This window comes from Balaenoptera acutorostrata, chromosome 2 (genome assembly GCF_949987535.1).
Source record: "Balaenoptera acutorostrata chromosome 2, mBalAcu1.1, whole genome shotgun sequence".
Taxonomy (NCBI): Eukaryota; Metazoa; Chordata; class Mammalia; order Artiodactyla; family Balaenopteridae; genus Balaenoptera; species Balaenoptera acutorostrata.
The window spans coordinates 126,479,371-126,506,720 of record NC_080065.1 but is presented as its reverse complement, the minus strand read 5'-3'; the positions used below and the strand labels follow the sequence as shown (position 1 = coordinate 126,506,720).

Genomic DNA, 27,350 nt, shown 5'->3' with positions numbered 1-27,350 from the left:
AAATTGTAAGATATTTAAAGTGTACAACATGATGATTTGATATATGTACACATTGTGAAAGGATTCCTCTACTGAGCTAATTAACACATCCATCGCCTCACATATTTACCTTTTTGTGTGTGTGTGAGAGCATTAGGTTCTACTCTTAGCAAATTTCTATTATACAATACAGTGTTGTCAACTGTAGCCTCACGCTATACATTAGGTCCTAAGGCCTTATTCCTCTTACAGGTGAAGGTTTGTACCCTTTTACTAATCCCTCCTTATTTTCCTCACCAGCCACTTTGTGATTTAACTACATAAGGCATGTATATTATTTGTACTTTGAAATTTGCTCTACCTTTTTTGTGATGACTATGTAGTAAATTGTTGTCGATTTTCCATATGTTCATGTAAAAATTGGCTATTCTATATTTGTTGTGTATACAAATACCCAACAAATCTGTCAGATCAAGCTTATAGATTCTGTTATTCAAATATGCTGTGTGCTTAGTAAGTTTCTGCCTGTGTGATGTATTATTTCTTATGGAACTGTGTTAAAATCTCTTTCAAATTTCAGATTTGAAAATAATCTGTATTATTTTCAAAGCTATATTGTTTGGTGATAGGAGCTCATGATTTTTATATCCTTTTGGTTGTCTGTTCTTTTTATAAGTATGATCAGTTCATTAAAAAAATCACCACTAATGTTGTTGCCTTAAACACTACTTTGGTGTTATATTAATATTGACATGACTGCTTTCTTGTGTGTAGGGTGTGTGTGCGTATCTATCGACATCTTTATCTTCAGTATTTCAGTATAATTTTATTTTAAGCATGTATCTTGTCAGCAGAATAGATGGATTTAAAAAATCAACCAACTTGGCAATCTTGGTGTTTCAATAGGTTAAAAGGTCATTTATATATACACAGAAGCAAAGTTTTAAATTAAAAAAGTTGAGAAAATTTTAAATTGTAACAACTTATGGCATTGAGAGTATACTCTTGGTACCAAACAGAAAATAAAAATAAAAATCCACACTTAGACATACAGCAAGAATGAGAGAATTTTTTAAAAGCCATCAGAGAAAATAAAGATTACCTAAAAAATAATAATTTGTTGGCAGAAAATTCTCATTAGCAAAAGTAAGTTCCAGAATTCTCCAGGTCCCAGGCCATAACTAGGTATTTTAATGGCACTTTAATGGTATGCAGCAGTGGTATTCTGAATATCACAGCTCAAGTCTGAGAGATTTAGTGTTCATTTTCTGAAGCCAGCATCTGTGTCCACTTCATTCCCTTGGTCTTTAGCTTGCAACAAGTTATGACCATGGGAACTGGTAGGTAATGTTTTTATGTGACTTTCCCCCTTTTTAACTAGTCAAGGGGCCTAACTGCTTATTTTGGATTCAAGCAGTAAGCCTGGCTCAGGTCCCTTGTTTAGCCCGAAGCCCTTTTGTCCCTATTACACTGCTTGAACAATCTCATCTAAGTCAAAGACTAGAATTCCCACTTTAGTTTTAGACTGGCTCACCGCTTTCTGTCCCATCTTCGGTCCGTTTAGCCATTTATCTTTTATTTGTGCCTGACTATGCTTCTGCTTTCTTCTTTTTTATTTTATACGTGTATCTTTAATTTATTGGAGCAGAGTAAGTATATCAAAGCATAGGTTTACTCCCCTATGATGCATTTCTTGTGAAGAGCTTACACACATTAAAATGGAATATATACTTGATTTTTGTTAGTTGTTTACATTACAGGCATAATATACAAATCAGGAGGCTTCAAACTATTTCTCAAGTTGCACAGAAAATTTTCTGTCATTCATTTTATTACTTAATTTCATAAGTTACTTAAAACAGTTGATGTATTCTTGAGCATGCATAAAACATATCAAAATAAATGACTAAACAAAGGGCTAAGAGAGTTTAAATTTGCAGCTTACCTAGATTTCCATAATTTTATATTAACACAACTTAAAAATACTACTTTAGACAATCTTTACCTTTTCAAATGTCCCCAAATAAAACAGCACCCCGACAGATGACATCGACATTAAATTTAAGGATAAATTAGGAGATGTTTATAACTTAAGGATATTTGAAAACAGTATTAGTCACATTAATATTGGTGGACCTTTTCTAGTCAAACCCAATCCTTGCTAGATAAGAGAATGGTAAAGCCAGAAAAATAAAATTATTTGGCCAGAAGCAAGCAAGAAAACTTTAGAAGCCAAATCTCCTTGTTTCTAATGCAGTGCTCTTTCCACAACTCTTTATCCCAACCACCTACATTATGATTAATTACAATCTCCTTTTCAATGAAAAAACAATGATAAATATACTCGGATATAAACATTTAATGATTTCCCAGGATTTGTAAATAGAAAGCTACAATGATATATGGGAAATAGAGAACTGTTAGTAGTAAAGAACGAAAGCAAGTAAGTAAACTCAGAAATTATTTTTACCTAGATAAATTTACTACACAAAGTTTACCTGAGAAAATGTTTGCTTTCTATCTTCAAGTAAAGACTGGGGTGCTGATAGAAAATCCTTTTTCTCACGGCTCTCCTGGCTGACGAGCGTGTCCGCGTAGTTGGGCTGCGGGAAGATCACGTGACTCCCCCGCGAGTCCGCAGTGAGCGAGACCTCGTGGGAATAGGTCTGCAGGAAAGCCCGCACCCCGTCCACGCCCACAAAGTGAGAGACGGGCACGCCCGCTAATCCTCCTCCTGAAGCCTGGAGCACACGCGTCCTATGCCAGCGCCACAGTCTGAGCGCCAGAAGCACAATGACAAAGGCGAGGAAGACGCAGGAGACCGCGGCCACCGCCACCACCAGGTACAGCGTGAGGCTGGAGTTGTCCAGGTTGGTGGAGGGTTCCATGCTGCCCAAGTCGGCCAGCACATCTGGGATGCTGTCAGCCATCGCCACTGTGAGAGTAACTGTGGCAGAGAGAGGGGGCTGGCCGTGGTCCTCGACCGCCACCACCAGGCTCTGCTTGAGCGCGTCTCTATCCATCACAGCCCGCGCTGTGCGCACCTCGCCCGTGTGCAGCCCCACCGAGAAAAGCGCTGGCTCGCTGGCCTTGAGCAGGCGGTAGGCCAGCCAGGCGTTCTGGCTCGAGTCTCTGTCCACAGCCACCACCTTGGTCACCAGGTATCCGGGCTCTGCAGAGCGGGGTGCCAGCTCCACACCGATGGAACCGTCAGTGGGGAGGGCGGGGTACAGAATCTGAGGTGTGTTGTCATTCTGGTCCAGCACGAATATGCCCAGTGACACGTTGCTGCTGAGCGGCGGGTCCCCGCTGTCACGAGCCATCACTCTTAGTCGCAGGTCCCGGAACTGCTCATAGTCGAAGGATCGCAACGCATACAGGACTCCAGTGTCTGAGTTGATGGAGACAAAGGAGGATAGAGGTACCGCCTGGATGGTGTCCTCCACCAGGGAATAAGTGACTCGTGCATTCTCATTGCTGTCAGCATCGTGGGCAGTCACAGAGAAAATGGAGACACCTCTGGGGTTGTTTTCTGGAATGTAGGTGGAGTAGGAGTCCTGCAGGAAGACAGGGGAGTTGTCATTGATATCTGTCACTTGCAGTGAAATGTGTGTTTCGGTAGATAGAGTCGGAGTTCCCTGATCTGCTGCTGTTACTGTGATGTTGTACTGGGAGGTAAGTTCTCTGTCCATTCTTCTTTCTGTCACTAAACGGTAATAATTATCATCTAACTTTTCTAATTTAAAGGGTAGATTTCCAGAAATGGAACACGTAGTGTGACCATTGTCTCCAGAGTCCTGGTCGTACACACTGATAAGAGCAATTATGGCCCCAGGAGGAAAGTTTTCTGGGACTGCAGTGGTGACAGAGGTGATGGTCACCTCTGGGGCATTATCATTTATGTCCAGAACTTTGACCAGCACCTTAGCTCTGGCCATGAGGCTTGAACCATCCTGAGCTTGAATTTCCATTGGATAAATTGTGTATTCTTCGAAATCCAGAGGTTCTTTATTTGATATTTCTCCTGTGTAAGAATCCAAGTGAAATATTTGTGCCACTTTGTGGTCTATATTATGAAACGAATATGTTACTTCCCCATTGGCTCCCTCATCTGGGTCCGTGGCTCTTACCGTGAGCAGCCGAGTGCCCAGCGGCACGTTCTCAGGGACACTCGTGTGGTACCGTGCTTGAGTAAACGCTGGAGCATTGTCATTTGCATCCACCACCTGAACTCGAATTCGGAGGGTTCCTGAACGGACTGGGTTGCCCCCATCAAAAGCGGTGAGGAGGAGGCGGTGGACAGCGTCTTCTTCCCTATCTAGGGGACTCTGCAGCACCATCTCTGGCTGTTGGGACCCATCAGATCCCTGTTGCACATCCAGGGAGAAATGAGGGTTGGAGCTGAGCTGGTACATCTGGAGCGAATTCACACCCACATCAAGGTCTTGCCCAGAAGGTAGAGGGATCCTGGTACCTGGAGTGGTTATTTCATTCATTTTAAATTCTACTTCCTCTAACTGGAATTGGGGAGTGTTGTCATTAATATCAATTATTTCCACTTCAACAGGGAAAAGCTTCATTTTATCCTCTACCAAGACATTAAAACTCACCAGACACTGCAGGCTCTGAGCGCAGAGCTCCTCCCGATCTATCCTGCCTGCGGTGACCAAGCTGCCGCTTCGCGGGTTCAGAGCAAAAAGCTGAGTCCTACCTCTGGAAACGATGCGGACTCCCCGCTCCGCCAGCTCCTGGGGTTGTAGTCCCAGGTCTTTGGCAATGTTGCCCACAAAGAAAACTTTGTCTGTCTCTTCTGGCACCGAGTAGCGGATCTTCCCAGCCTGGGCTTCCAACAACAGCCCCAGAAAAAGGAACAGCAAGACCAGCCTGCGGCAGCCGAGCACCTTCACTCGAATCGTCATTGCTCTCTTGCTTCGTAGTTTTCTCCCAGTCTGGCACCAACAGTATTGTTTCTCTGCTCTTCTGAGTCTAAATTAACCGAATTTTCAGGAGAATTCAGAGCAGAAAGGGGTCCTGAAGTTAGGATCTGGGCAGCCTCAGAAGTCTGTTTTCAATCTGGCAGTGATGGAGGTTCTAAGAAGTTTTTTTCCCCCTCGGTGTGTTTGTGTGTGCGCGCGCGCGTGCGCTGCCTTTATCTCCCAGACTGGTGAACAGCGGCACCCAGAGTCCTAAAGAGTTACTGCACTCCTAGATAATACTTGAACTTTCTCTTCTCATTAACCTGATCAACCTTTCCTTAAGTCTTAGTTTATTGTCAAGGAAATAGTTAAGCATTATACATTATAACTATGAAAAGGAGAAATTGCTATGTTCACTTAATTAATTACATCTACATATTGCTTAATTGTAACATACAGTAGAATCCAAGCTATCCTGGATATTCCAGTAGTATTCCCAACCTATCTGCTTTCCGTTTGCTAGTCAGGAAGTATCACAAAGGGGACAAATCATCCCTCCACTTCTTCTGTAGTACATCTTGACCACTTGATAATTTCACAGGCCATATAGAAGAGCAACTGCCCTTTGACTGGAGGATGAAAAAAACTGAAAGGAAAACTAAACTTTTAGAGTGTAAGCAAGACTTTAAAAAATTGGACTATCCCATTTCCTATCCATTGCACTCTGAATATTTAGCAGAAACCTTGGAATTTTGAAGGACATATTTTATTCCATCCTTATTTTTCCTCTTTTACTGAAGCATCTAGGTATTATGTGGATTTAAAAAGACCTTTAATATGGGCTTTTAAAAGACCTTCAACTCAGCTGCAAGTAATATATTTTGAATAAAATAACACTGGGCTTGGACTTCCCTGGCCGTCCAGTGGTTAAGACTCCATGCTCCCACTGCAGGGGGCAGCAGTTTGATCCCTGGTCAGGGAACTAAGATCCCACGTGCCACGCCACATGGCCAAAACAAACAAACAAACAAACAACAAAAAACCCACTGGGCTCTTGGAATTTCATTGGAAAAATGTCACATGAGTATCTAATTTAGACTAAATTTAAGAGACACAAGAGGTAGTGATATTTTTCAAAATTGAAAATAAAAAGGCCACATCTTTATTTTTAGATAGTCTATATTAGGATAATATGTATTCTCCTACATCCACACTTAATATTTTCTCCAAAAGAAGTTGGTTTTCTAAAACAGCAAGATTTTAAAACTGTATTGCCTTCCTTGTTTTACTCATTGCAAAATTAGTAAAAGGTTACTAACTAAAGTGTCTTGGGCTTAGTGTGATTTATTTATCCTTACACAGAAGTTAGGGAAGAATGATCTCTGCATTCCAGACGCTGACATTTTTAGGAACAAATTGGGCCAAATATTGGCAGCCAACCCATGGACACCATGACTGAGAAGGCTCTGGAAAATGATGAAAGGAAACAATCAAAGGCCAGAATAGTTCTTGGAGAGAGACTCTATGTTCTTACACAACCAAATCTACAGTTTCCCAGCTTCTCAAAGACAAATATAATGGAGCCCAAGAGCAGAAACTTAAAGATGCAGTGAACCTCCTTCAATATTTCGAGGAAAGAACTCTTTAGCCAGAAACATAATTTTTCAGAACATACATTAATAGGCACAAAGTTTTGCCCAAAGGAATTTTCTGGGCTAATGAAACAAATCAAAATATACATAGAAACTAGCAAGTAAACTTGTAGAGCTCTCCCACACCCCTAAAGACAACAAAAAATAAGCAGGACTGCTTACAGTAGGATGATATTTATGAAATAAAAGTGTTAAAACTCACACGAATACATTTGAATCCAATGTAATATTTAAGGCTTCACTGCTGGTACTACAGAAACTATCTAGTTGAAAGACGTTTCTGAGTTAACTTGAAGAAATTAAGACTTTGCAATATCTGAAGTCACATATTGACTGTAGGAATAGGGCAAATCTCTCTTGCTGAAGTGGGAGCAACTCCAAGTCCAGGCTTGGACCAGGCTGAAAGCAGGGCTGGAGGAGCACTGCAGGCACGAGGCTATGGCCAGAGTCACTGCTAGGAAGAAGAACATGGAGATCAAGGCGAAAAGACCATGACCAGGTAAAGCTGTAGCTCTGGCAGTAGGTGCTGCGTGGTCACTGAGGTCCGTCCACAACTCCTGCAAAGACTAGCTGCAGCATGATGAATATTGTCATTGAGCCTGGTGACCAGCAAGCCCCAGAGAACAGTGTCTCTGTCATCTGCAGTGCCCCAGTGGGCATCTTGCTCTTATGCATCCTCAGGTTGAAGAGTCAGATTAGGACACCTGATAGGACAGTCAGGTGTTGCGCCCCAGTCAGCGTCCACCTTGGCGACCAGGTAGTCGAACTGCAGTGTGTGATGCCCCATTGAAGAGGCGTATGACTTCCAGGTGCAACTCCCAGCGTAGCACGTCTTCTGTGAGTTTTTGCAGTGGTAGTACACCATTACAGGCAAGCTCAGGCTGACACAGAGCCCTGGTTGCAGGCCACAGAGTCAGCTCAAAGGTAGGCTGCAGTGAACACCACTGTGCTCTGCACTCAGTGACACGTCAGACAACAGCACCCAGGTCACTGGTCAGGAAAAATAGGAGGCACTTAGGGCACCAAGTTTCAGTTGGAAGCACTAAAGTGTGCAATGGAGGCTCTGGGTGAGTGTTCCCAATCTCCTGGACCATACAGTAGACCTGTTGGAAAATTAGAGCATTTTTGTTGATGTGGGTTATATGCAGGCTAATGCTTACACTGGAGGAGAGGGACAGCTTGTCTTTGTTACCTCATGATTCCGAATCTGCTCCCAGTTTAGAATCCTTTCTGTCAGTAGCTTACAAAGAATTACATAGTAATTCTTTGTTGTGAATTGTTTGGCTATGTGTTTATTACTCTCTACAATATCTTTCACTTTTCTCTTCAAGAAATCTGAGTCCTGTTGTTTTGATTAGAGCAACCACACTTCTTATCTCTAATAGGACTAAACACTCAGCTGAAAGTCACCTGCACTGCATCATAGTTCTCAACCTGCATTTCAACCAGGATTGTGAAAAGTGCCCTTAACTGTCTCCAGTCTTCTCTTCTAAGCTGTGATATAACAGTCACTCTTCAAAATCAAAGATGGTGCTGTCGTTATTGAATATACTGTGTATGCCCTGTGAGACTGTGTGGAAAGTGTAGAACTCTACCTTAAGAGTGTCACCTAGGTCAGCAGGGATCACCTGAAGAATGCAGACAAGGAGGTTCTCTGGCAGGCAGACTCTACTGTACACTTTGTAGCTCAGTATGGGAGGACTGGCTTTGGCATCCAAGACCTACCTGCATCTTGCCCTGAGCCTCCTCCCCACCACTAAGTGGTGGCAGCTCTGCTACTCTGGTCCAGATTTCTCCAATAAATAACCAGAGTACTTACTGCCCCAGTGTTCTCTTTTACTTTTGGCAGTGAGGGAGATGGTTAACTGAAATTAATCTGCTAAACTTGTAGAGAATTACTTGCAGCATCCATATCTACTGCAGTTTAGGAGTAAACTTTGCTCTTATTAAGATGTTTTCCAGAATTTTCAAAACAAAATGGCTGTGCTCAAAGCCATATGTTATTTATATACAGGATAAATACTTTATATAAAAAACATTTATAGGATTTCCAGTGAAAGTTTCAGATTCAAGGGGCCTAGGGACTTCCTTTGGCCTATTGGCTACTTCTATCCTGTCATTTGTTCCTTCCTGCTCTCTTTGCTGGCGGTAAAGAGAGGCTTCTCAGCACTCACCCATGGTTCTTGTCACCGACATGTAGATCTTTGGCGAGATTCCCCACTTTTAAATCCTTGGCTGTCTCTTCCGGAATCTCTCAGCATAACTGCTGCGCAGTTCACTAGGCTGAACAAAGACATCAGAAAAGGAAACAGCGCTTCCTGCACTCCCGCGTCTTCCCTGTGGGGAGATTTCTCTCTCTTCACGATGCGGCTTCGTAGGACCGAATGCACTTCGCTACAGTGGCTCCTCGGATTACCAAGGTGCGCTGGAAAGAAAAGGAAGCAGCTCTCTCAGACCTTCCTGACCCAGATATTTGAAGCAGATTGCGGGAGAGATGGCGTGCAGAGTCTGCTCCTGGTGTGTTTCTCTAAAGTGTGCATACATCGCTGCGTCAAAACCGCCAGTGGGTTCCTTTGTTTCACTCTAAGCCACGGATTGGCCAACAGCGGCACCCAGAGGTCCAGGAGGATAGCTACCACATGTTATTTCTGAAAGTCCTCACAAGAGACTGTATTTGCTTTATTTCCGGGACTTATTTTTACAATACCAGTTGGTTCAGTATAAAGGCTACAAGTCACTATTTCTTTTTGACAAAATATTAATAAAATGGTCTTTCCACAAAATTTAAATCAAACGTTTTAATTTATTAAAATTCACATCAGCTTAAAATAAAAATTCTTACACAATTTCCCTCTTGACATTTCCTTTTGAAGAACACTTGAAGCTTCTTTTTCTTAAACATTTTTTTACTCAAGAAATTACCCACTGTAAAAAGAATTTTACATTAGAAAAGGAAATTCTCACTGTATATTCTACAATATAAAAGAAACTTGCACTATAAAAGGTAGAAAATACTGACAAAAATTTTCAAGTATCAGTAATTGCATTATTTAATTACAATTTTACACATAACATAAAATTTACCAACTTAACCATTTTAAGTGTACAGTTCAGTAGTATTAAATACATTCATAATGTCATGCAACCATCACAACCATCCATCTCCAGAACTCTTTTTATCTTATAAAACTGAAACCTATACCCATAGGTATACCTATACGTATACGTATACCCATTAAACTCCTCATTCTCCCTTCTCTCCAGCCCCTGGCAAACACCATTCTACTTGCTCTCTCTATGATTTTGACTACTCTAAATACCTCATATAAGTGGAATCATATGGTATTTGTCTTTTGTGTGTGTGTGTGACTGGCTTATTTTACATAGCATAATATCCTCAAGGTTCATCCATGTTGCAGCATATGTCAGATTTTCCTTCCTTTTTAAAAGAGTATGGAGGTTCCTCAAAAAATTAAAAATAGAACTACCACATGATCCAGCAATTCCACTTCTGGGTATGTTTCTGAAAAAAATGAAAACACTAATTCAGAAAGATGTAATCACCCCTATGTTCACTGCAGCACCATTTACAATAGCCAAGATATGAAAGCAACCTAAGTGTCCATCAATAAATGAATGGATAAATAAGATGTGGTACATATACAAAGCCATAAAAAAGAACAAAATCTTGCCATTTGCAACAACATGGATGGACCTAGAGGGTATAATGTTAAGTGAAGTAAGTCAAACAGAAAAAGGCAAATACCACATGATTTCACTTATATGTGGAATCTGAAAAAGCAAAACAAATAAACATAACAAAACAGAAAGAGATTCACAGATACAAAGAACAAACAGGTGGCTGTCAGAAGGGAGAGGGGTGAGGGGATGAGTGAAATAGGTGAGGAATATTAAGAGGTACAAACTTCCAGTTACAAAATAAATGAGTCAGTCACAGGGATGAAATGTACAGCATGGGGAATACAGTATAGTCAATAAAATTGTAGTAACTTTGTATGGTGACAGATGGCAACTAGACTTACGGTGAGGGTGCTTATTTTGTAATGTACAGAAATATCGAATGACTGTGCTGTGCACCTGGAACTAACATAGTGTTGTAAGTCAATTATACTTCAATTTTAAAAAAGAATTTCCTTCCTTTTCAAAGCTGAATAATATTCTATTGTAGGTACACATACCACATTTTGCTTATGCATTCATTGGTTGATGGACACCTGGGGTGCATCTAACTTTTAGCTATTATGAATAATGCTGGTATGAACAAGGGTGAATAAACATCTTTTAGAGACCCTGCTTTCAATTCTTTAGGGTATATACACAGAATTGGAATTGATGGATCATATAGTAATTCAATTTTTAATGTTTTGAGGAACCACTGACTGTTTTCCACAGTGGCTGTACCATTTTATATTCCCACCAACAGTGCACAAGGATTTCATTATTCCACATCTTTGTCAATATTTATTATTTCCTGTTTTTTTAATAGCCGTCATCCTAATGGGCATGAGGTGGTATCTCACTGTTGTTTTTATTTGCATTTCCCTAATGATTAGTAATGTTGAGCATCTTCTCATGTACTTATCGGGCATTTGTATCTTTTTTGGAATTACATATATACTATTATAATCCTCCCAATAATCAGCTCTTTCATGGATACCACTGATTACCTCTATAGACTGAATATTTATGTCCCCCCCACCCCAAATTTCACATGTTGAAACCTAATCAATGTGATGGTATTTAGAGGCAGGGCTTTGGGGAGGTGATTAGGTCATGAGGTTGGAGTGCTCATGAATGGCATTAGTGCCCCTGTAAAATAGGCCGCAGAGAACTCCTCCACCCCTTCCACCATGTGAGGTTACAGCAAAAAAGACTGCCACCTATGAACCAGGAAGCCTGCCCTCACCAGACACCAAAGCTGCCAGTGCTTTTATCTCAGACTTCTCAGCTTCCAGATCTTAGAAATAAATTTCAGGTGCTTATAAGGCACTCAGTTTATGATATTTTGACACAGCAGCCCAGATAAATTATGACAGTTGCCCTTGTTCTTTCCTCTCTTCTAACACTTCGTTTTCAGTTTAGAGGTCCACCATCTGTGCACCTAAGGGCAGCTGAACCTACTCATAGCTGTAGTAGTTCTGATAGGTCTAAACCAATATTGGTGATCTCATTCCTCTTGCCAGTGTTTAGTTAGAAATGTGGCTTAAAACAATTAATAATTAAAAAATAAGCTTAGGGCAAGGTTTCTCAACCCTGGTACTATTTTGAGTCAGATAACTTTGTTGGGGGGGGATGTTCTGTGCATTATAGGATATTTAGCAGCACCCATGAGACGCCACGAGATCCCACAGGTGCAACAATCAAAATGTCTCCAGACATCACCAAATGTCTCCTCCTCCCCACCATTTTGAAAATCACAGGCTTAGGGTATTCCGCTGGTGACTATTATTGAGCCAGGGATAGGTATATAGTCTAAGTTGGTCCAATCACAGTGAAAGACAGATTTTGGTTGGGAAGAGCCACTCTCTGAACTTACCATGGACAAGGAAGGAAGTTCCCCAGTTACTGCTGGCAGGTTTCTTATGACCACAGACTTTGGAAATTTACAAGGAGGTGAGGGTAAAGCTGAAAGAATAATAAAGTATAAATAAATGTTCATTATCCAAAATTAGCAAGAGTTAAACAATTTGTGCCAGACTATAATTCAATCCTGCCTAGAGGCAGCCAGACTTCTAGAACTGCACTGTCCGATAGAGTAATCACCTGCCACATGTGGCCACTGGGCACTTGAAATGTGGCTAGTCCAAATTGAGATGTGCTTTAGGTGTAAAATAAACACTTGATTTTGAAGATTCAGTACAAAATAAGAATGTAAAATATTGTTAATATTTTATACATTGATTATATGTTGAGCAATATTTTGGTAATTAGGTTAAATAAAATGTCATTGAAATTAATTTCACGTGTTTCCTTTTGCATTTTAATATGGCTACTAGATAATTTAACATACATATGTGACTTTCACCTGTGGCTCACATTATATTTCTATTGGACAGAGCTGCTCTAGACTACCTGGTTTTTGAGATAACACATTTTCTTATTGTTTAAACCAGTGTAAATTAGATTGGTCTTTTTTTCTATCGAAAGCATTCTATTTGATACAAGAGACTGCTACAATTTAGTTAACCTGCTTTTTACTGATTATATACTGCTGCAACAGTATATAAGTGTATTTTGGGGGGTATTTGCTATTTCCTCACTCCTATAATTTTCAATCTCCAAAATATAAACAAGGCTTCTCCCATCTCTCACATTTTTTTTAACCTCCACAGTATAAGGAACTTGAAAGTTTATTAAAGGGAATTTTCAATCATACAGCATTAGCCCGATTGTGATACTCCTTTATCATAGGTAGGAAGCCCTTTGAGGCTTATTACCACACTGGGGAATTTATTGTTCCCCCAAATCTTTGGTTCACCAGTATCACAGATATTCTATGGAACAACCACAGGAGTGTAATTCTTTTATCAACTCAGAGTGTTTCTATATATCAAGTGGATTTGATTTAAAAAAACAACATTTGACAAAATTCAACACCCACTTATGATAAAAACCCTCCAGAAAGTAGGTATAGAGGGAACTTACCGCAACATAATAAAGGCCATACATGACAAACCCACGGCCAAAATCGTTCTCAATGGTGAAAAACTGAAACCATTTCCACTAAGATCAGGAACAAGACAAGGTTGTCCACTCTCACCACTATTATTCAACATAGTTTTGGAAGTTTTAGCCACATCAATCAGAGAAAAAAAAAAGAAATAAAAGGAATACAAATCAGAAAAGAAAAAGTAAAGCTGTCACTGTTTGCAGATGACATGATACTATGCATAGAGAATACTAAAGATGCTACCAGAAAACTACTAGAGCTAATCAATGAACTTGGTAAAGTAGCAGGATACAAAATTAGTGCACAGAAATCTCTTGCATTCCTATACACTAATGATGAAAAATCTGAAAGAGAAATTAAGGAAACACTCCCATTTGCAACAAAACCATTGCAACAAAAAGAATAAAATACCTAGGAATAAACCTATCTACAGAGACAAAAGACCTATATGCAGAAAACTATGAGACACTGATGAGAGAAATTAAAGATGATACAAACAGATGGAGAGATATACCACGTTCTTGGATAGGAAGAATCAACATTGTGAAAATGACTATACTACCCAAAGCAATCTACAGATTCAGTGCAATCCCTATCAAACTACCAATGGCATTTTTCACAGAACTAGAACAAAAAAATTCACAGTTTGTATGGAAACACAAAAGACCCTGAATAGCCAAAACAATCTTGAGAAAGAAAAACGGAGCTGGAGGAATCAGGCTCCCAGACTTCAGACTATACTACAAAGCTACAGTAATCAAGACAATATGGTACTGGCACAAAAACAGAAATATAGATCAATGGAACAGGATAGAAAGCCCAGAGATAAACCCATGCACATATGGTCACCTTATTTTTGATAAAGGAGGCAAGAATATACAATGGAGAAAAGACAGCCTCTTCAATAAGTGGTGCTGGGAAAACTGGACAGCCACATGTAAAAGAATGAAATTAGAACACTCCCTAACACCATACACAAAAATAAACTCAAAATGGATTGAAGACCTAAATGTAAGGCCAGACACTATCAAACTCTTAGAGGAAAACATAGGCAGAACACTCTATGACATAAATCACAGCAAGATCCTTTTTGACCCACCTCCTAGAGAAATGGAAATAGAAACAAAAATAAACAAATGGGACCTAATGAAACTTAAAAGCTTTTGCACAGCAAAGGAAAACAAAAACAAGATGAAAAGACAACCCTCAGAATGGGAGAAAATATTTGCAAATGAAGCAACTGACAAAGGATTAATCTCCAAAATTTACAAGCAGCTCATGCAGCTCAATATCAAAAAAACAAACAACCCAATCCAAAAATGGGCAGAAGACCTAAATAGACATTTCTCCAAAGAAGATATACAGATAGCCAATAAACACATGAAAGGATGCTCAACATCACTAATCATTAGAGAAATGCAAATCAAAACTACAATGAGGTATCACCTCACACCAGTCAGAATGGCCATCATCAAAAAGTCTACAAACAATAAATGCTGGAGACGGTGTAGAGAAAAGGGAACCCTCTTGCATCGTTGGTGGGAATGTAAATTGATACAGCCACTATGGGGAACAGTGTGGCGTTTTCTTAAAAAGCTAAAAATAGAAATACCATACAACCCAGCAATCCCACTACTGGGCATATACCCTGAGAAAACCATAATTCAAAGAGTCATGTACCACAATGTTCATTGCAGCTCTATTTATAATAGCCAGGACATAGAAGCAACCTAAGTGTCCATCAACAGATGAACGGATAAAGATGTGGCACATATATACAATGGAATATTACTCAGCCATAAAAAGAAACGAAATTGAGTTATTTGTAGTGAGTTGGATAGACCTAGAGACTGTCATACAGAGTGAAGTAAGTCAGAAAGAGAAAAATAAACACTGTATGCTAACACATATATATGGAATCTAAAAAAAAAAAAAAGGTTCTGAAGAACCTAGGGGCAGGACAGGAATAAAGACGCAGACATAGAGAATGGACTTGAGGACACAGGGAGGGGGAAGGGTAAGCTGGGACGAAGTGAGAGAGCGGCATGGACATATATACACTACCAAATGTAAAACAGATAGTGGGAAGCAGCCGCATAGCACAGGGAAATCAGCTCAGTGCTTTGTGACCACCTAGAGGGGTGGGATAGGGAGGGTGGGAGGGAGAGGCAAGAGGAAGGAGATATGGGGATATATGTATATGTATAGCTGATTCACTTTGTTATAAAGCAGAAACTAATACACCATTGTAAAGCAATTATACTCCAGTAAAGGTGTTAAAAAAATTAAACAAACTTAAAAATTCAGTTCCCCAGTCAAAACAACAACAACAACAATAACTGGATTTATCAATAGACATTAAGGTAATGGTGATGTGGCAGTGCCCTTAGCTGTAGGATCAATGTAACTACCCCTCAAAAAATAGCATTCAGAAAATGTATTAAACTCAAAAACAGAAAATATGTTTCAGGATTGAAGGAGGTACATACTTTAGGGGAAACTTCAGTTGATCCTTTTAATTATCTCTCTGACAACCTTCCATTTCAAGGTTTAATAACTAAAATACACCCTAATTTTGGCAAATCTGAATTGCCCAGAATTTATCTCAAGTTATTTTCTGTGACAAAGATATTTGAGCATCATAAAGCTCATAGGCAATTAAAATGCAAAGCAATATTTGGATTATTTTCATGTATAAGCATGGCCTCACATTTTATAGGGTTAAATAAAGCATTATGCAAAGGCTAGCATGCTAAACTCACATCTATGAAGTAAGTAAAATCAGGTACAATTAAGGGACAAGCACATTGGAAAAATTTCTTCAAAAAGAGGAAATAGATCATCCTGGAAATTATATATACATCAGCTAATATTCTTCAACACATTACAGAACAAAGAACTAAAGTACAGTTATGTAGAAGAGCATAATTTTCCTTCAAACTTAACATAAAAAACCAAACTGGTGGGCTTCCCTGGTGGCGCAGTGGTTGAGAATCTGCCTGCTAATGCAGGGGACACGGGTTCGAGCCCTGGTCTGGGAAGATCCCACATGCCACGGAGCAGCTGGGCCCGTGAGCCACAACTACTGAGCCTGCGCGTCTGGAGCCTGTGCCCCGCAACGGGAGGGGCCGCGATAGTGAAAGGCCCGCGCACCGCGATGAAGAGCGGTCCCCGCACCGCGATGAAGAGTGGCCCCCACTTGCCGTAACCAGAGAAAGCCCTCGCACGAACCGAAGACCCAACAGAGCCAAATAAATAAATAAATAAATAAATGAATAAATAAATAAAGTAGCTATAAAATTTAAAAAAAAAATCTCCTTTAAAAACCAAACTGGTGCCAAACCATTTAAATTCCACCCCATGATACACAGTAGCACAGTTGACGAAACCAAAGGGGTCACATTCACACACGCTATTTGCAAACCTCTGGCCTCATAACAATTGGCACGGTCCGTGACTGGAGAGGAAATGTATATATAAAGTGGCTCTATCTCATTTTAAGGTGACATACAATGTGTTTTCTCTGACAAATTATTATAGGATTTAGATTATATTTATGTTCTTTCTGGATGGATCAATTGTTTCATTCAATTAGCCAATATTTTTTATCTCACACGTTTTGATACTAGGCACTGGGACCGGATGAACACGATATTAGACTCCTGACTATCATGGAGCTTCCAATCTTAGGTGAGGGAGACAATAAGTACATAAAGAAATAAAGTGAATTTTCTAAATGTTAATCACATTTTAAGTGAATTCTCTAAAACTTAGATGCAGGTGTTGATATTTTAGAGAACAGAAATTGAAATTTTAAGGACCTTGATAATCTACCAAACTGATCCTATTAATAAATAAATGGAAATGAATAGGAGTAAGTGGAAACTGTTACACAGTTAGACTGAAGCACTATAAATACATGTTGAAGAATACCTGACCACCTAAAGAAGAGGCAAGCAGAAAAGTTATCCAAACAGTAGAGGTGGATTTTTTAAAATTCCAAACTAATTTAAAAATTACTGGCAAATGAGTAGAAGGAAGTAATCCTTCAATTATATTCTACTTTAATCAGACTATTCGTCTTTCAGGCAACTGTCCTAAATGAACATGGGCCTCCAGAAGAACACTACCTTCTCTGTTTACATTTATATCTACGTCAAACACATTAAAAAGAGGAATCACTACTCAGCCATAAAAAGGAACGAAATTGGGTCATCTGTAGAGACGTGGATGGATCTAGAGACTCACACAGAGTGAAGTCAGAAAGAGAAAAACAAATATCATACATTAACGCATATATGTGGAACCTAGAAAAATGGTACAGATGAACCGGTTTGCAGGGCAGAAATTGAGACACAGATGCAAAGGACAAACGTATGGACACCAAGTGGGGGAAGTGGCGGGGGCGGGGATGAACTGGGAGATTGGGATTGACATGTATACACTAACATGTATAAAATGGATGACTAATAAGAACCTGCTATATAAAAAAATAAATTAAATAAAATAAAATAAAAAAAGAGGAATCACCCTTGTTCCCTCAGGGGGTCTTCAAACCCGAAACAGACCGAGTCATGGGCCTCCTACGGACATCTTCATAATCAACAAACACAGAATTATAGTGGGCTGCATGTCCTCACTCCACTGACTTGGGTACTTTAAAATCCACGGTATGGTTAGTTATGAATTCTTTTATCGGCTCCAGATTGAATATAGCCTGTGGAGATGCCGAGATGTTTCCAGAAACAAACACCATTTCCGCACGGACGCCCTATCTCCGGCAATCACCCGGAAGCCTAGGAGGTATCCGGCCCCACAGCGATCCGGTAAAAGCCCTGGCTTAGCGGAGGCGGGCGGGAGAATCTATGTCCTTCTTAGAACCGTTTTCTCTAAATACTCTTAAACCAACAGCTCTTTACGAAACATAGTCTTCATCCCGTGAAGGCCAAGTTCTCGCGAGACGACAAGACCCGCCGGATAGCGTAATCGCGCATTGCGCCTGCGCGCGCTGGGGCAGCCCGCACTTCCGCCCGAGGGGTGTTGCGACTCACAGCAGCTTCGCGTCCTGGGTGGTGACGTACCTGTTTTTTCTCGGCTAGGTCTGCAGCAACGGACGGAGGCCCGCTGAGCTGCGGAGTTGCAGAATCTGGCGTTCGGAGCTGCGGTTCTTGGCGAGATTTCGCGTTGCCCGTCCTGAGCCATTTCACCGATAATCAGCGGATCGCTTTGCCAAGTGCCGGGAAGAACAAAGGAATTCGGAAGGAGACGCTCGGCTCCCGGCCACCTTGCTCTGAGTGGCTTCCTTTTCCGCTCGCGCCTGTCCGGACAAACTGGACTTATAACCGTCACTGGATTGTAAGTACCCGAGGCGAAGAGAGCTCACTACGCCCCGCTTTTTGCGTATCTTTGTTCCGGGAGAGTTTGTGGATTGGGAGTATCTGCTGAGCCTTACTTTCTGTGCCGAAAACCGTTCCGTAGGAGCCGCCATTTGCTTTCCCTGCGTTGTCCTGCAGCGGCATCTAGAGGTTGGAACTTGGTATTGCAGCTAATAGATTTAAATGGACCTGAGTAAGGCAATGTGTCAGTAACGACTGGTATTGTCACAGCATATTTAGAAAGACTTGGGGCTTAATTCAGAATAGACGCTTAGTTGCTGTTCTACCTAGAACTCTTCGTAATTAAAGACTTCAATTTATAAAGAACTGGACTTTCTGTTGAAATAGCTGAAATTTTTTAGTGCAACAAGTGGTTATTAGAGAAAAAGTGAGTCACAAAGAAATAAAGATGAGTAAGAGCAAAGATGATGCTCCTCACGAACTAGAGAGCCAGTTTATCTTACGCCTACCTCCGGAGTATGCCTCTACTGTGAGGCGGGCGGTACAGTCTGGTCATGTCAACCTGAAGGACAGACTGTCAATTGAGTTACACCCTGATGGGCGTCATGGAATTGTCAGAGTGGACCGGGTCCCACTGGCGTCAAAATTGGTAGATCTGCCATGTGTTACGGAAAGTTTGAAAACCATTGATAAAAAAACCTTTTACAAGACAGCTGATGTCTGTCAGATGCTTGTCTCTACAGTTGATGGTGATCTCTATCCTCCTGTTGAGGAACCAGTTGCCTCTGCTGATCCCAAAGCAAGCAAGAAAAAGGATAAGGACAAAGAGAAAAAGTTTATATGGAACCATGGAATTACTCTGCCTCTAAAAAATGTCAGAAAGAGAAGGTTCCGTAAGACAGCAAAGAAGAAGTATATTGAGTCTCCAGATGTGGAAAAAGAAGTAAAGCGGTTGCTGAGCACAGATGCTGAAGCTGTCAGTACCCGTTGGGAAATAATTGCTGAAGATGAAACAAAAGAAACAGAAAATCAAGGCCTTGATATCGCTTCCCCAGGAATGTCTGGCCACAGGCAGGGCCATGACTCATTAGAACATGATGAGCTTCGGGAGATATTCAATGATCTCAGCAGCAGCAGTGAAGATGAAGATGAGACACAGCATCAAGATGAAGAAGATATAAACATCATTGACACTGAGGAAGATCTGGAAAGGCAGCTACAGGACAAGCTAAATGAATCAGATGAACAACACCAAGAAAACGAGGGAACTAATCAGCTGGTTATGGGAATTCAGAAACAGATTGATAACATGAAAGGCAAGCTCCAGGAGACCCAGGACAGGGCAAAGCGACAGGAGGATCTCATCATGAAAGTGGAAAACCTGGCTCTCAAGAACAGATTTCAGGCTGTGCTGGATGAACTGAAACAAAAGGAAGACCGAGAAAAGGAGCAGCTCAGCTCTTTGCAAGAAGAGCTAGAATCACTCCTAGAGAAGTGAAGAGAGTTTTGATACTTAATTTCATTCCTGACAGTGGTCAGCCTTGAAAGGAAAACTTTGTTTTCATCACCTGGACTAGATAGTAAAACTTTGCAGTAGTTCCCAATTTCCTCCACTGCCTTCTATTGGATTTGTCTTGTAGACAAATATAATTGTGAATTTCTATCTCATTTGTCTTTTCGAACCACTTTGGTGGGTGTTTGTCCTGTAGGAAGTAGGAATGTATAGACAGATAAATGTAGGGAAGTTGTAGGATTAGCGGAGTGAACAGTTCAGTTTAGTAATTTATCACAGCTTCACTGCAGGACTTTGCTGCTGTTTCTCCATTTACCAGAAGCTGCCATTGCTACTCTGTGATGCCATCTGAGATAAATTAGTAGAGTCTAGTCTGGTGGCAGTGAAGTTTGTTTACATATGTTTTGCCATGCTGTAGCTATTTTCCCAGTTATTCAAAGCAGTTTTCCACATTTTGCATTGCAAATCATTTCATAAAGTTGTTTTAACAAATAAAAGCAAGTAATTTTCACCTTATAATGTGTCTTGCTCTTTTAGGGGTAGTGGGTATAAGATCCTCTTCTGAAGTGGTTTCTTTTTGGGGTTTAATGGACTGACCAATTGGATTCTGTTTTGTAGGAAAAGAAGCAGTTGTGTTAGAATTTAAGAAAAAGAGGAACAGCAGAGGCAAAGAAATGGGGAAATGTCATCTTTGCATTATGTTTCCAATCCACCTGCTCCATTTGGAGGTCAGGAAATAACGTTCTTAAACTATCCTAAACTCTTTTTTTTCAGCTTGATCTCACCACATTCTCTCACTATTTTCAATCTTGAGCTTATTTACATTTTTTTCAAGGAGTTTAATTACTACTCTTTCTCTATAATAGTCTATTGGGATAAATACTATTATGCATCTATCATACCAAAGTCTTAAGTTACCTGTTGCTCGTGTCCTCACTAGACTGTAAATTCACTGAGATTAGGTACTTTGCCTTGTTAGTCACTGTAAACTTAACTAAAGAAGAGTAAAGAGATTAAAATCACAAGGTCAGGAGATGTGGTGCCTGGGTTTGTATCCTAGTTCAGTGACCTAGTTGAGATTGATCTAGGGCAAGTAAATTAATCTGTTGGTTTCAGTTTCCTCATCTCTAAAATGGAGGTGATAATATTACCTACCTCAGGGCCCTTGAGTTGTTGGCTATTGAGTTGATACATATAAGGACTTAGAACAATTCCTAGAATAAAAGCAAACTATTATTGCCTATTTACTAGGGTCTGAACATACAGGGATTAAAAATTTGAATTAAAGACTGATTGAAATGGTAGAAAAGTGTGTGAAGAAACAGCTGCTTTAAATGGGGTTGACTGATTTCAAATTAAAGAATCACTCTAAATCAAAGTTTATAAATTACAGCAGAAACAAAGTTTGCTTCAAGTACATCCACAGCATAAGCAAACTGAGTCCGTTTACTACTGTAGCTTTGTTTTTTATTTGATTCATTTACAGCTTGGTTTTGCATAAATATTAAAACCTCCATAATGAAGAGTAATTATCTGTTATGTCAGCTTCAAAAGAGAAAAACTTAACTGAAGAAGATTGGGATCCATTTCCCTTCATGTAAATCCAGAGTTACCAAAGAAGACTCACTTTTCTCACAGCTCCCTTGCCTGATGAATGTGACGTATAGTTGGGCTACGGTTTTCAATATTTCTGAGTTCATGAATGGAAGTTGAATTTTTTTAATTAGTGTTTTAAAATATTATAAGAAAAAACTCACTGAAAATTTTAAGCAGTGCAGAAATTTTACAAATTCTTAATTTTATTCACTCCCCGATTGCCGGTCACTTAGGTTGTTCCATTTGAAATTTGCTATTACACAGAATGCTGCAATAAGCATGTCAGTGTGGCCTCTGTTTTGCATTATTTCTATAGATTAGGTAAATGGGATCTTTATGTTCACATCTAAATGTCATAAAGCCTGACATTTTGAATTTGTAGATCAAATGTTAGAGACAAAAAAATTTGGATAAATTGTGACAAATCATGTCTCTGAAGGACTGTCTTGAACTTTGCTTAAACTTTTATTACCTAGTAAGAATTGTGTGAAAACACAGACTAGGAAGACTGCTTACCACACAGCAGGTATATTGGCCTTCTTTCTGTATTTCAAATGCCCAGCTCTTTCACACTACAGAGCTTTACTTATATTACACTTACATTTCCCTTTTCCTGGAACAGTCTCCAGATACTCTCATGGCTAGCTTTTTGTTACTCAGCCCTCAGCTCAAACCTTACTTTCTCTGGTAATCCTATCTGGCTACTCAATCTGATTGCTAGGGAACGTGTGATGTGGGTGTGCATCTTGTTAAGGGTGGTGGTCTTCACTGAAAATTTGGAAGTTCCTTTGCTATTATTTTCCATGTATGCGTGGGAGTACATGTGCTCCAAGTCCAGCTGTTTAAATATATTTCATGGAACTTGAGATCTGTGTATTATTGCACAACTATGTCTGATAATTCAGTGAAGTTACAGACCATTTCCCTATTAATGCCCTCATGATCCCTGGTGCTGATTACTAACTTGGTTTCTCCAAAACATATACATATATGAATTTAATGCAAAAGCATTTGATGATTTATTGTAGTATCCTGCATCTCTTGTGTTCGTAAAAACTCAGTATGTGCTTTTAAAAAATAAACAATGGGGGCTTCCCTGGTGGCGCAGTGGTTGAGGGTCTGCCTGCTAGTGCGGGGGACACGGGTTCGGGCCCTGGTCTGGGAAGATCCCACATGCCGTGGAGCGGCTGGGCCCGTGAGCCACAACTACTGAGCCTGCGCGTCTGGAGCCTGTGCCCCGCAACGGGAGGGGCCGCGATAGTGAAAGGCCCGCGCACCGCGATGAAGAGCGGTCCCCGCACCGCGATGAAGAGTGGCCCCCACTTGCCGTAACCGGAGAAAGCCCTCGCACGAACTGAAGACCCAGCGCAGCCAAATAAATAAATAAATAAATAAATAAATAAATAAATAAATAAATAAAGTAGCAAAAAAAAAATAAACAATGAACCATAGGTAATTAATTGACAGTTTTAAAATACCAAAACATTTTTTAAAAACCCTCAAATGTGAGGGACTTCCCTGGTGGTGCAGTGGTTAAGAATCCACCTGCCAATGCAGGGGACACAGGTTCGAGCCCTGGTCCGGGAAGATCCCACATGCTGTGGAGCAACTAAGCCCGTGTGCCACAACTACTGAAGCCCGTGCACCTAGAGCCCATGCTCTGCCAAAACAGAAGCCAGCACAATGAGAAGCCCGTGCACCGCAGCAAAGAGTAGCCCCCGCTTGCCGCAACGACAGAAAGCCCGAGCGTAGCAACAAAGACCCAATGCAGCCAAAAGTAAGTAAATAAATTTTATTTTTAAAAAACCATCAAATGTGATACGACATTTAAAAAATTTAAATTTAAAAAAGTAAAAATTTTTTTTTCTAGTTTAAAATGGCACCTTGTTCTCATGAATCTCTTTTCTCTGTCAAATAGCCTGCTAATATAACATAGTAACCCCCAAGGGCAAGGAAAATAGGAGATCAGACAACAGTGGATGAGAGATGTCAATGTTTTCAGAAGGCCAAAGCAGATGAAGAAACGATAAATTAATTCAGAGATCACAGAAAGTTACATGCTAAATGTCTGCAAGGAGGTATACCAAGGAGAAACAAACCCACTTGATATAGACACTGAGGCTCAGTTTTTGCAGGCAGTTTCCAAGGAAGAGGGAAGGTGTGAGGCTAGAAACAGGATTCATTAATGTCTGTGTTCAGGGACTTCCCTGGCAGTCCAGTGGTTAGGACTCTGGGCTTCCACTGCAGGGGGCACAGGTTCCATCCCTGGTCTGGGAACTCAGATCCTGCATGCCATGTGGCACAGCCAAAGAAAATAGTAAGATAAAATCTGTGCTCAGAGCTGTTGGATGTCCAGGAGCCCTATCTCACTCAAGCCAGATGACTTTTCCTTACCCATCCCACAGACAGAAAGTTTATTTTCTGGGTAAATTGAACCAAAGAAGGCACAGATGGAGGCTGGGGGTCCATAGCATTGAACAAGGGAATTGTGTGAAAGTCTGTTTTCTGACTGCAGGATGTCAACCCTCTTCTCCCACTTGGTGTCATTAAATCAGTACCCAAGGTAAACACCACCCGCACCCCCCCTCCCCCGCAAACACACACAGACACACACACAGTCAAGATTGGAAGATTATTCTCTGAAGAAACCATGTGGTACCAGAGAAAAGAAATCCAGATACATTTGGGCACTCTCCAAAGAAAAGGCCAAGTCACTATTTACTACAATGAAGTCTACCTGTTGACAAACCGTATCCATGCACAATCTGCTTTTAGGTGCCTCACTTTTAAATATTAACTGATAGCCAAAGAATCAGACAAGGAAAGCTTTCTAAATGAAAGAATCATTTTAGCATACTTTCTGCCCCCTCCACCATTTTGTTTTTACCCCCAAAGTAAAATACCGCCTAGGGCTTAAAATGTAAACTTTAAGAGAATTCGTTCCAACGCTGGGATTATAAGCATCTGGGAGGATAAGTGTGTCCTGACAGCGGTACCCTCACTGATGCCCCAAACTGCATCTTGCCTACTAGGCCTGTAGTCAGTTATATCCAGAACTTCTGCTGCATAAAGCTGCATGGCTCCTCGGCAAGAACCCCGAGACTTAGCACGCACAGAGCGCTAGAGCCACACAGGTCTTTTATATCAAGTTTTTAAGCTGTATATAAATGTTTTCCAAAGCGATTGTACAAGGCCTTGACTTACCTCTAGAAGTAACGAGGGCCCTGCGTCCCACCAGCTCGCAGGGCTTCAGGCCAGGATCCCCGGCGATGTTACCACGAAATAGGGGATCTGCCCGCCTCCGGCCTCCCCCGGCGTACCCTCGGCGAGCAAAGAGCGACACCTGGAGAGGCGCGGCGGCCCGCACCTTTGTGGAGCCGCCATTCCTCTCCGGAGACGATTAAGGGTTTTCTGATCCGAAGGAGCCACCGATTGTCAGGTAAAACCCCCCAAGTGTTTGTTCATTTTCCCTATTTTAAACCTTTGTCTCTGTAGATTGACCCTTTGACCCCAGGCGCGATCAAGCACCTCCCATTTTGTTTTGCCGGGAGTTGGGAGGCGGGGGTCTCTAGCCGAACAGGAAGGCATGTCTTCCTCCGCCGCAGCAGCGCCTAGAGTTTCTGGCCGTAATCGCAGGAATTTATCGGACAGCTTTCTATTGCTGTATTGAGATTCATTAGAAGTGTTTCTCTAGTCTGCCCCGGGGCCCGCAGGCGCTGGGACGGCCGGGCGGCGCGGAGCGAGCGGGCGGGCGGCTGACGGGTTTAGGGCGCAGACGCGGCGGCTGCAGGGTGCCAGGAGAGGTGCGCGCGGGCCCGCGGGCCGGGGGTTATTGCAGTGCGTGGGGAGGGCGGCCCGCGGCCTAGTGTGGAGTTAAGCGGCTTCTCCCGCCCCGCAGAGAGAGCCAAGAGCAGGCGGGACACGGGACGCCCTCCTAAGCTCCAGAGAGTTCCCTTCCTCGGAGACCAGCAGAGAGTGGGCGAACATGAAATCCAATCCTGCCATCCAAGCCGCCATCGACCTCACCGCGGGGGCCCTTGGGGGCACAGCATGCGTCCTGACCGGGCAGCCCTTCGACACAATGAAGGTGAAGATGCAGACGTTCCCTGGCCTGTACAAGGGCCTCGCCGACTGTGGCCTGAAGACGTACTCCCAGGTGGGCTTGCAGGGCTTCTACAAAGGGACCGGGCCAGCGCTGATGGCCTACGTCGCCGAGAACTCAGTCCTCTTCTTGTGCTACGGCTTCTGCCAACAATTCGTGAGGAAAGTGGTTGGATTGGACAAGCAGGCGAAGCTGAATGATCTGCAGACTGCGGCCGCCGGTTCCGTCGCCTCTGCGTTTGCCGCGCTGGCCCTGTGCCCCACTGAGCTCGTGAAGTGCCGGCTGCAGACCATGCACGAACTGGAGATGTCAGGGAGGATAGCAAAAAGCCATAATACAGTTTGGTCCGTCGTGAAGAGTATCCTTAGAAAGGATGGCCCCTTGGGCTTCTACCACGGACTCACGAGCACTCTATTTCAAGTAGTACCAGGCTATTTCTTCTTCTTCGGTGGCTATGAACTGAGCCGATCGTTTTTTGCCTCGGATGGATCAAAAGATGAACTAGGCCCTGTCCCCTTGATGTTAAGCGGTGGAATTGCTGGAATTTGCCTTTGGCTTGTCATATACCCAGTGGATTGTATCAAATCCAGAATTCAGGTTCTTTCCATGTTTGGAAAACAGGCAGGATTTATCAGAACTCTTTTTAAGTGTTGTGAAAAACGAAGGAGTAGCAGCTTTATATTCTGGTCTGAAAGCTACTTTGATTCGAGCGTTCCCTGCCAATGCGGCACTATTTTTGGCTTATGAATACAGCAGGAAGATGATGATGAGCCAGTTTGAAGCACACTGAAGTGTCTTGGTGAATCTGGATCCAAGTACACGCCTTTGAGGACTATAATTTAACTCAGAGTTTCATGGAGCACTGGACCAGTGTGGTATTATTTTTGACTTCATGGGAACTTTGCTTTTGTCTTCCCTGCTTATATGCTAAATCTTAACCTTTATGGAAGAACCTCTACTTTATATCATATAATTTCTGCCCATAATTGTATTGAAATAGAAAAGTTGCTGCTCTTGTGTTTGGTGAGATAATACAGGGTGAGTGGGTGGCCGTATGTACCTAATCTGAAAAGCTAAATATAGTTGTATCACCGGGCTTTTGCATAAATCTACACATGTACATGCAGTTTGTTTGCTTATATGTTGTGAGTGAAACACAGTTTGGTTTCCATGTTTAATCTCATGTCACCAGAAAAACCGAGTTAAACATGTTTCAAGATGGTTATTAATGATTACTTAACCCACTCAAGATGTAGCGTCTCTTTAAAAGTCTGCTTAACATGTGCACTATATTAGCCAATTAAAGTGTTTAAAAAGTTTTTGGTGCTTGAAAACGAAAATATCCATCTACATTTTTTTCATCTACAATGATTTATTTTATTTTTTATTGAGGTAACCTTGATTTATGGCATTATATTTCTACGTCTGTATACCCTACAATGTGCTCACCACCAAAAATTTATTTTTCGTCTATCACCATACAGTTGATCCCCTTTATCCACTTTGTATCCCTCCTTTACCTCCCCCCTCTGATAACCACTATTCTGTTCTCTATAATGACATGT

The 27,350-nt window shown here is 41.4% G+C and overlaps 2 protein-coding genes and 1 pseudogene across 3 annotated transcripts; 2 read left to right on the top strand and 1 right to left on the bottom strand.

Annotated features, from left to right (window-relative positions):
- Positions 1 to 1,639: 1,639 nt before the first annotated feature.
- On the bottom strand, positions 1,640 to 24,924 carry LOC130707240 (protocadherin gamma-A1-like). Of its 2 annotated transcripts, none has more exons than XM_057540594.1 (4): positions 24,888 to 24,924; positions 12,105 to 12,193; positions 8,722 to 8,972; positions 1,640 to 7,650 (listed from the first exon to the last, which is right to left on the bottom strand). In XM_057540594.1, exon 4 carries the CDS (start codon positions 4,896 to 4,898, stop codon positions 2,463 to 2,465), a length of 2,436 nt encoding a protein of 811 aa, XP_057396577.1. In that variant the 5' UTR covers positions 4,899 to 7,650; positions 8,722 to 8,972; positions 12,105 to 12,193; positions 24,888 to 24,924; the 3' UTR covers positions 1,640 to 2,462. The 2 variants fall into 2 exon arrangements, with proteins under 2 accessions (XP_057396577.1, XP_057396576.1); XM_057540593.1 differs by lacking the exon at positions 24,888 to 24,924 and adding an exon at positions 17,769 to 18,250.
- LOC130707241 (transcription initiation factor TFIID subunit 7) lies at positions 18,279 to 20,606 on the top strand. The gene has a single exon (XM_057540596.1). It carries the CDS (start codon positions 19,023 to 19,025, stop codon positions 20,070 to 20,072), a length of 1,050 nt encoding a protein of 349 aa, XP_057396579.1. The 5' UTR covers positions 18,279 to 19,022; the 3' UTR covers positions 20,073 to 20,606.
- Positions 23,258 to 26,874, top strand: LOC130707242 (mitochondrial ornithine transporter 2-like; annotated as a pseudogene).
- Positions 26,875 to 27,350: the final 476 nt, after the last annotated feature.